General features: G+C 34.1%; 1 protein-coding gene across 1 annotated transcript; it reads right to left on the bottom strand.

The window, feature by feature from the left end:
• Window positions 1-1130: 1130 nt before the first annotated feature.
• On the bottom strand, window positions 1131-2133 carry LOC113695014 (uncharacterized). Its single transcript, XM_027213960.2, has one exon. It carries the CDS (start codon window positions 2009-2011, stop codon window positions 1433-1435), a length of 579 nt encoding a protein of 192 aa, XP_027069761.1. The 5' UTR covers window positions 2012-2133; the 3' UTR covers window positions 1131-1432.
• Between the last annotated feature and the right edge of the window lie 7837 nt (window positions 2134-9970).

Genomic DNA, 9970 nt, shown 5'->3' with positions numbered 1-9970 from the left:
CATCATTAAGCAGGAAAACAATATGCAAATGTGATAAGGCACGCTGTACTGAGATACTTTGTCTTGATATGTTCCTTTTGTTGACTAACCCAATTTGAAGGCATTTCACTTTTCCTTGAGTCATTGTTAACCTCAATTGTTGTTCCAATTATGACATGAAACAACTTCAATTTGTTATGAACCTTAACTTTTCAAATCTTTATTATGAACATCGTTTTAGCAAGATTTGTAATCCTACCAAATGGCTTGTTTCATGACACCAACAAAAATTGGTATACCCAACTTTAGGATGCGTTAGTTTAGCCATTGCAACTAACTCTGTAATATAACTCTCTGTTTCAAAACTGATGCCATGATTGTTCTTTATTCATGGCGATATAATACTTACAACTTCACTCAGAAAAATTATAAGTATCCAAAACTGCAATTGGAAAGATCTATACTTTCAATTCTCAGTCTTTAAACATTCAAGTTTGCAAGCTTCAAAACTTCTTACCCGAAAAAAAAAAATAGAAGGTGATGGAATTTCCTACAGCCGTCTTTAGAATTCAGCTAATCCAAAGACTGCACAATAAACACATGTAACTCACAATGCTAAAACTCAAATACAAAGGGCAATAAGCAACACCTTCTAGATCTAATGAATTAAACACGATAAATATTTACAAGATACCATGGTCATGATGAGCAACAGTTTCAAAGTGGCCTTTAACTGTTTGATAACTACTAGAGCAGAAAGTCCACCCCCGAAAAAGCACAATTAGCAATATATTGACTGGTTTATGAATAAGCAGGGCAATGATAGATCAAGTTAGAATGCTTGCTCCCAACAAGTGTGGGCAAGGTGCTTTTCAGACCCCAATAAAAAAAAGGTTTCGGCAAGAGCATTAATCCTATAAGGAGGTCTTACCGACAAAATTTATGCTCAGAGTCTTTAGAATATCAAACATCCGAATCACAACATACTGTAAATTCAGAAATTAATGAATGCAAAGATCAATAATTTATCATAGACAGCAAAACAAAACAGAGCAAAGAGATTTTAGATTGACATGTGAAGCAGGAATAAACCAACAAAAAACAGCTCACTCTGTTATGAATAAAGATTCTAAAAACTAACAAACCTCAAATAGGCCTAACAAAAGATAAGCAATAATTTAATAATTATCACAAAAATTGACAACTGCAACAACATACAGAAATGAGTTCTTCATCACTTTTCCGGTTTCGGGAAAGAATAAAGTTGGAAAAAAAGATCAACAGTACTATTCCATTCAATGACTAAATACTTAACAGTCTACTCCCAATTATGATCTCAAAATTCAGACTTCCCAGAAAGAAAATTAAAAAACAAAAGGTGACAACTAAAAACTCAAAACACTAGGCAATTAATACCAAAACTAGGAGCTTTTTGGCGGATGGATCAGATCAATCAGCTGGTTTTGGGATCGGGCATGGGGAAAAGGCCAGCACCAGCAGCTCCGCGTGGCGGCGAAAAACCTAAGAACTTCTGAAGGTTAGTCCTAATACTAATCGAGCAAAGAAAATACAAAAAGGCCATCGAACAATCAGTCATGTCGTCCCCGGACAAGCCACGATGACTCATCTTCTGAACAATCCGCAAGGGAACAAACGGCAGTTTCGCAACGGGTTTCCCTTCGAACAAAGTATTCAACAATCCGAAAACCATAAATAAAACGACCGCGACGACAGCGCCGGATTTGAACTTAAATAGAGACAAATCGCGGCTGGATTCCTTCAAGGAGGTCTCGACGCGGTCGATTTTCTTGGTTTTTGATTTCTTAGTGAGTTCACTGGTGCCGTTAGGGGTTTTCATGGTTTCGAGCTTTTTGGAGGCCTTGTCTATGGTGGATTTGAGAGACTTGTAGGAGCTGGTGCGGTAGATTAGTAGCCACGAGATAGCTTCGCAGACTACGGCGGTGAAGATTGAAATTGCGACCACCGTTAAGCTGTCGGAGTATTTTAGGTGGGAGAATAATGTAGAAGCCATCGGCCGCCGGTGAAGGTGGTCGTTCGCCGGAGTATATAATGATTTGACTATAATGATTCAGCTCCGGTTGGCTGGGGAACGGGAATTCAACTTTGAAGATGCTTTTGTCTTTTTCCTCCTCAGATTTTCTTTTATAGCTCCGGAAACTTTTTACTTTTCCGGGGAAGGACTGAATTTGAGGCTAATTACTGATGATCCATGGCAGTTTAGTTGTGCTTCATATAGGCCCTTGTATTACTTTTTCTTCTCATTGCAATTTGCCACACAAGTAACTTTTTTAATCCATGACAAAAAAAAATTTCTTTATAGTATGAACTATAAATAAGACCTTCATGTGAATTTACATGCAAAATAGAATGAGACTGAATAGAATTGTTCCATAATTAAATTCAGATGCCATGAGTGGTAGAGGAATCAAAAGTGTGAGTTGTCATTGCCTAATTTCCTACTAATACCTAATGCTTGATTTTTTTTCTATCCAAATAAAAAATAAAAAAATGCATGATTTGGATTTTCAAAAATACAACTAGTGAAGGCAAGTGATGCATGAAAGACACATGACCATAAAAGCATTCAAATGTTCCTCAAAATAAAAAATATTGGATTAGACAACTTGATGATTAGTTTGATTAGATGATTCATGGTTTATCTATTGGGAATTGATATTGATGATGAGGAGTTACCTCCAAGTACCTTGATAAAATTTGATAAGAGAATCCTAAGACCCCGACATCCAATACCCGATGCCATAAATGAAGACAGTTATGATTAAAAACAGAGAAATATTGATTTAAACCTTCACAAAATATCCATTTTTTCTCATGTAACCTTTATGGTGTTGCCCAAGTTTGAAACTCAATGTAGTGTGTTAATTTAACATAATGTATATGTTGATTTTAGTTTGATAAAAATTAATTTTCTTTTTTTTTTTTAACTATTGACCTTAATGGATAGAGGATACTCAATGGACAACTTGAACCCGCGAGATGGTTTGGTAATGAGAAATTGAGAATTAAAACCCTAATCCGCTGCTATCCTTGCAAACGCATACACTGATTTGCAAGTGCTATCGGATTTTGGTCTCAAATGTGACATTAAGCAGTGGTATAACAATAAGTAGCGGAGATTACGAGGGTAAAACTTATCTACATCAAGTTCCAGCAGTTTTCCTGTTGCTTGAAGAAAACAAAAAATCCTCCTACAGTTATAGGGAAGGTAGTACTGCGAGTGCATAAATGCGTCATACGTTTCTTAATTGAAGTCAAACTCTAAACAATACAACAATAAATAAAATTGCACAACTACGTCATATGTTTTTTTAATTTAAGTCAAACTCTAAACCTTACAACAATAAATAACATTGCACAACTACGTCAAATGTATTTTAATTTAAGTCAAACTCCAAACCTTACAACAATAAATATAAAAAAAAATAGAAAAAATTAAGCCTCTATTTGAGTTATCCTTTTTCTTCACAAATGGTTTTTGTTTGTGCAATTTACAGCAACAAATTTCAAAAACAATTTAAAAAATGCACATCTAAAATACAAAAATAAAAATAAATTTTATCATTTTTTCTTCTTTCACCCACCACCACCCACCGTTGCCACTCATCACTAGCCTCCTCCCTCCTTTATCACCACTACTATCGCTACCCTTCCCTTCCTTTCTCCTCCTTATCCCTTTTCCTCTTATTTGCCTCCCTTCCCCCACCATCCCTACCCCCTCCCTTTCCCTACTTTGGTTGCGGCTTCTAGTCACAACTAGATAGGCAAAAGAAAGAGACAGAGGTTGGAAGGGGAGGACAAAGGAGAGGTGGCCACAACTAGGTCAAAATAAGGAAAGGGAGGAGTTGGGTGTGGTGGGGAAAGAGAAGGGAGGGGAAGAGGAAAGAAAAGGGACAAGGAGGAAGGAGGAAAAGAGAGAATGAGGGAGGGAGGGGAAGAGTAGGGGCGGCTACGATGGCAATGGTGGAGAGAGAAAAGAAGGGGTGGTAAATGGTTGTGGATAGTGATTTTTTTAAATTTTAAAAAAATAATATTTCAATAAAATTTTAAATTTTAGTGCCAAAAAGTTAGATGGCTTTCAAAGTATTAAGTTGGTCGACTTTTAACCTTTCAACTATTAAATACATATTTTTACTTCTTAAACTTGTAAAATTGTATATTCTCTACCATTTTAACTAGAGATAATTTTAGAAACCTCATTGAGATTTATATTAATATTGCTTCGCACTTCTAAAGTTTTTAAAAATATCATTAACCTCCTCTAAAACCATATACACTTTGTAACAATGTTACCTTTATATCATTAAAATATTCTTATAATAATCATTTGATGAGATATATATATATATTCGACCAATTCTATCCTTTGATGTTGTCTTATATTAAATTTTCTACCTATAATATAAGATTTACATGTTTTACCTATATTCTTTTTTATATGTTTTGCTTTAAAATTGTTAAAGGAGTAAATATAATTTTGTCGCGTTGATATTGATTAATGGTCCCATCTCACCAGCATGGAAGTTGAATTATATTTCTGAAACTTCAAAGCTACCAAATGATATATTACCCTAAATTTCGAAAGAGGTTTCAGAAACTGTCTCTAACTAATAAATGTCTTTAACTATTGTCCAATTGAATTGGATCTTGGGAGTATTCCATTTATCTTTATTGTGTTTTTTTGGTCCGTAGGAGGGCCAAAGCCCAAAAAAATCGACAGTTACAAATAATGGGCTGGTTCAACTATCCCACACCGGTCCCTACGCTCTCTCCCCCTCCCCCTCCAGAAAACCCTGTAAATGGGTCGGCGACCCGTTTGTTGAAGTGCAAAGATCGAAGTGCCTGGATTGCAGTCAATATGATAAATGATGTTAACTGCTGTACTGGGTACTGACCACAAAATTGAAAGATTCTTCCGCTGGGGAGTTCCAAGATTTTGTCGCCCCAATTGTCCTCTAGCTTTTCTTGTAGCTTTGCCTGAACACTTTCTTTCGCATGTTTTGTTCTATTGTTGGACTCGTGCTGCCCTGATTACCCATCAATTCGCTCCATTTCAACAGTAAACTTCTGTACAATTGCCAATTTTTGTATAGAAAGAATTATCTGTGTGTGAAAAATACACTCAGAAACACAGGAAAAAGTAAGCGACAAACTATCAAACTAAGATTTTGTTGCCACGACAAATGATTAATTCATAGTTATCATGAAAAATAAGATCATGTTCCAATGGTAAATTGTTTTCGCTGCTTGATTCATTTGTATGTTCCTACCGTCTTAAGCAAATATCAGTACGGAAGGTGTAGATCTCGTTTGAATTGCTATTTTTCTGCTTTTCTGTGAGTATTCTAATTATGTCACATACACCGTATTCTATAAATTAAAGTTCTATAGTAATTTATTCTTCAAAAGCTCTTCAAAAAATGCAATCCAAACAACCTCTTAAATTGCAGCAGAACTTTACACTAATAATAAGTGAAAGCAAAACGGACTACTTCTTCAGCTTGTAATGAAGGTTAAAGGTCATTTTCTTTATGTGTCCATTGATGCCCTCTAATTCGTCCTTTGGGAAAACAGGCATAACAGATTTTCTATTATTCATATAGGGATAAGCAAAATGAGGGGGGCCTGAGCATAAGCTGTCGGATTTTGTAGTGATCGAAGATTGGATGTTCTTGTTTAATCTCCTCCCAAATGCTTAATTAGAAGCATAACAAGGAACTGGTACTACTAAAAATTCTCATTAATGTATGGCAGTTATTACCTGTTTGGCTGAATACTTTTAAAAAGAAAGAGCTTTGACAGATAATGCCCAAAAACAGTCTCCAGATGAGTCTTGTGATTATCTTTATATATGTGACTAATTACTTCTGACACTCAAAACGGAGAGAATTACACTATTAGCTAATGTCGGCTATCCAATAACTCCCTCGACTTGTTCACCATCTCACTTTTCCACGGCATAAAAGATATTGGTCGGTTACATGATAAACACTTTTAGAAAAGACACACACATATATATATATATATATGGATTAATTTTTTATGCAATTGTCAATGTACAAGGTTTTTTATTTTTTTTATTTTAATTATTAGTAGCCCTAGAAGCATAGTACTTCTTATTCTTAAAAATTCAGAGAGTGCGGTAGTGCACAAGTCTGACTTGGTGATTCACCTCCTAATGTCTATATAAGTTTCTTTAGACTCCTCTCGGATTAGGTTAGATAGTTGACGTTACAGACAAAAAAAAAAAAAATAGTAGCTGTAGATACATGACGCATAATTTTTATTTAAGTTTAATTATTTTTACAGATGTGGCATGTATCTAGTGCCATGTATTTAAAAAAAAAAAATCTCTATACTAACCAGTGCATAAAAAATTAATCTTATTGCATTTTTTTCCTAATAAAATAAAGGGGCAAAATTGTAATTTACTTTTCTTTAGTCCACGAATACTTCATTATCATCAAACAGATAAATGGCCTTTCAATTCTTCCCTCTCCAATACGTGTAAGGCGAAGCAACTCTTTGATAAGCAGTAGCTGCTAAACCCAAAACAAAAGCTAAGCCAAACATCATGGCCTTTAATTAACCAAAAACCAAGTCCCAATGTTATGCACGAATAAATTGTGAGCAAAGTCAAGTTTTGAAAACAGAAACAAAAAAGTTTGAAACATTGATGTTGTCAAGCTAGTACAAAAATGTAATTAGCTTCTTTCAGGTGATTGTATACGTTATAGTATATGTCTTAAGAAATTGTACATGGTCAAATAAATCGAATTCTTTGTTTCTTTCACATTCTTTAATTGGAATCACTCACACCTTGGGGTAACTGTAAGATTCAGTTCCACCAGCTAGATCTCTTCCTTTGGATACTTATGTTAATGTAAACAAAGAAGTCAATTAATCGTGTAGCTTAAAGTGCATCTCTCAGTTAAAATTAGAACCGATTGGATGAATTTTTTTTTTTTGGGGGCATAACCAGACAATTTTTCTAACTTCTAATACTCTATCCCAGAATGAATAAACATATGTCCTTGTTAGCAAATTAGCATTGTTCTTCCTTAGCTTTTTCATGGCATACCGAGTTAAAGTTTTCACTGTCATGGGTTTCCCCATATTCATTCCATCTGGTTGTGTGGTGAAGTCAAGATAACTACAAAATTATGGAAAAGAGAAGTCAAATTACTCGTGATGTTGTTGAATAATATGCTTAGATCCATCATCTAAGAGGGACCTCACGCTTGACAGATCCACTAGGCACTAACCAACAAAACAAGATGAAAATTAACAAATGTATTACAGAAGACTAATCAAGATGGTAAGAAACTGCGACCATAGGAAACGATAGGGGTTGAGAAAGCCAGCCAAGTTGCTTGAATACTTCTGTCGTCCACTTCAATAATAACTAGTATGGAGATAGATTGACATTATAGGTGGCACATGTTACAGTCGTAAATGTATTAACTCGAGATGCATTAGCAATGGTGGTAGTAGCAGTAAGTACTATTGACAGAGCTGCCTCTAATTTTTTCCTTATGAAAAAATTTATATGACTAGTTTTCATCTATTACAATTTTTTTTTCAGTCAGTTGGCAATATCTATACCATCCTATTTTACAGAGAAGGAGGAGGAGCATCTATACTATCATGTTCTACATACTATCCTATTGTATAAAGGAGGAAGAATCCAACTGGATTCTATACGAGACTAAATGAAAGACAGACTCGTCTAGATCAAAAGGGTGTTTTGACACACTCATTGAATTTCTTTTGAGGAAACTTTTCGACAAGTCCTTAAACTATTCACTTTGTATGGTTTTGACCTCTTAACTATAAATTCGCAAATGAGCCCTTAAAAAAAAAACTTAATTTAAGGACTTCCGTCAATTTTGGACGTTAAATGTAACAAAATTATGGGCAAAATCAACCAAACAAAAAAAATTAACCAACAATTTGATTGGAAACCAACTATATTAAGTCAATTAATAATACGGAGTTTAATGTTTATTCATCTTCTTTCATCTTCCACCTTTTCTATGAAATGATCAGTCAACGATGCCTTTTAAGCTGTTTTCGTGGGTTGATTTTTTCGTTTGGTTGGTTTTACCCTTAATTCCGTCACCTCTAATGGCCAAAATTGATGGAAGTCATTAAAGTAAGTATTTTTTTAAGGGTTTATTTGTAACAATTTATAATTGAGGGGCCAAAACTGTGCAAAGACAATAGGTCAAGGGCTGTTCGGAAAGTTTCTTCATCTTTTTAACTATAGGATGCGCACCCTAAAGCGGGATTTTAAATCTTTTTTTATGGCTAACTTGCTCAAGACAAGTTGGTTTTAAGATAAAAAAAAATTATTTAAATAATAAAAAATCAATTGAAAAAATGTATTTATGAATAGAATTTTTTAAAAAAAAATAAAATTACAAACCGAGCAGACCTGTATAAAAGGATAAATGTTGTCAATCCATACAGATCTCTTGACAGGGAGCTGGTTATGCTGTAACTTTGGGTCCTATGCCAGGCGTATATGGTACTATAAGGCAAGATGACGACGTGTAATTACACTTTTTCAACGAAATGACAACATTATTGTTGTGTATATCCAAAGTTTTTTGGAGGAAATTCAAAGTTGACAACATCCCCGACACAGCAAAGGTCTTGATGTCGAATCTCACAAGCATCCTTACGTTTTGTACAATATTAGTGCATGTAAGGGTGTGCGTGAACAATTCATTCAACAAGTTGTCTACAAGAAAATTATGACCACATTTTTACTTTTTGGAGAAAAACGTTAGTAATTTTAGTTTCAATTATCATTATAGGTTAGATCAGCACAACCTCAAAGTAGTAACGAGATTCAACTACATGACTTTCTGTAAGAAAATGATCAATTCTTACTAATTAAATCAGTTTATATTAGTTAAATACATTCAATGACTGTGCATTATTGTAAGCAATCACCGATAAATTGGTTAGAGTTTTTCTTCAATTTAAAACACTCGAAATGCCAATATTGGCAAAATCCGATCGTGGTTAATTAACTAAACGCAAATCATTGCATTGGATGCATGAACAAGTTGATTTGTAGCAACTGCAGTATTACACATGAAATTTTCTCATACTGCATTGGATGCAGTATTCGAATTAGTATACCTATGCACGTTAAAACAAAATGATCTCTAGGTGACAATAAGAACCTCAGAAATATAAATAATTTTTCATAAGAATTAAATCAATTTGGAATGGAAATTGCTGCGACAATAGTCCAATTTTTACTGTTTTTGCTGTGCTAAGGACGTACTTAAGCCACCCTAAAACCAATTTAGACTCAACTGTATATAAGAATTTAAAGCTTGCGGTACACTTGAAGACTAACTTTGCAAGAGTTGAAAGCTATTGATCACTTGGTCAAACGACTATGCAAGTTTAACATGGTGGTTTAAACTTCTTGTCCAAGCAGACTCTGAAATTGACAATGCAAAAATTTATTCTACTTCTTGGTCTTTTTTTTTCAGGCTTGTGACTTGTAAAAGAATCAACAACCCAAAAAAAAAAAAAGTACAAAAGATGTTCATTTTGCTCGGGGAGATCCAATCTTTGCATACACAATTAATCTTTTCCAAGTAATGACTATGAAATTTTTTTCCCATCTTATACATATTTATGCTAAGTGAAAAAATGTGAGAAAATTGTTCAAAACGTCTCTCACATTTTGTAAAATGATTTTTTATCCTTCACTTTTAAAAGTGTAATTTTATGTGTCTTACAAATTCATATTAGTCAAATTTGGTCTCTATCATTTCACGTGATCATTTTTGAGGGATAAAATTATCAAATCACATTTTACATAATCCGATTCATAGTCCTTCACTTTTTATAAAATGAATTTTATGATCATGTGCAAGGCACGTGATAGATTTCAGAAAAAAACTAATCCGAAATTTAAGTAGGG

The sequence above is a fragment of the Coffea arabica genome, chromosome 6e (genome assembly GCF_036785885.1).
Source record: "Coffea arabica cultivar ET-39 chromosome 6e, Coffea Arabica ET-39 HiFi, whole genome shotgun sequence".
NCBI lineage: Eukaryota > Viridiplantae > Streptophyta > Magnoliopsida > Gentianales > Rubiaceae > Coffea > Coffea arabica.
The sequence above is the reverse complement of the archived record's forward strand: the minus strand, read 5'-3'. Positions and strand labels throughout refer to the sequence as shown.

Coding starts and splice junctions, on each gene's coding strand:
- LOC113695014 (XM_027213960.2), bottom strand. CDS start 2,011: ATGGCTTCTACATTATTCTCCCACCTAAAATACTCCGACAGCTTAACG.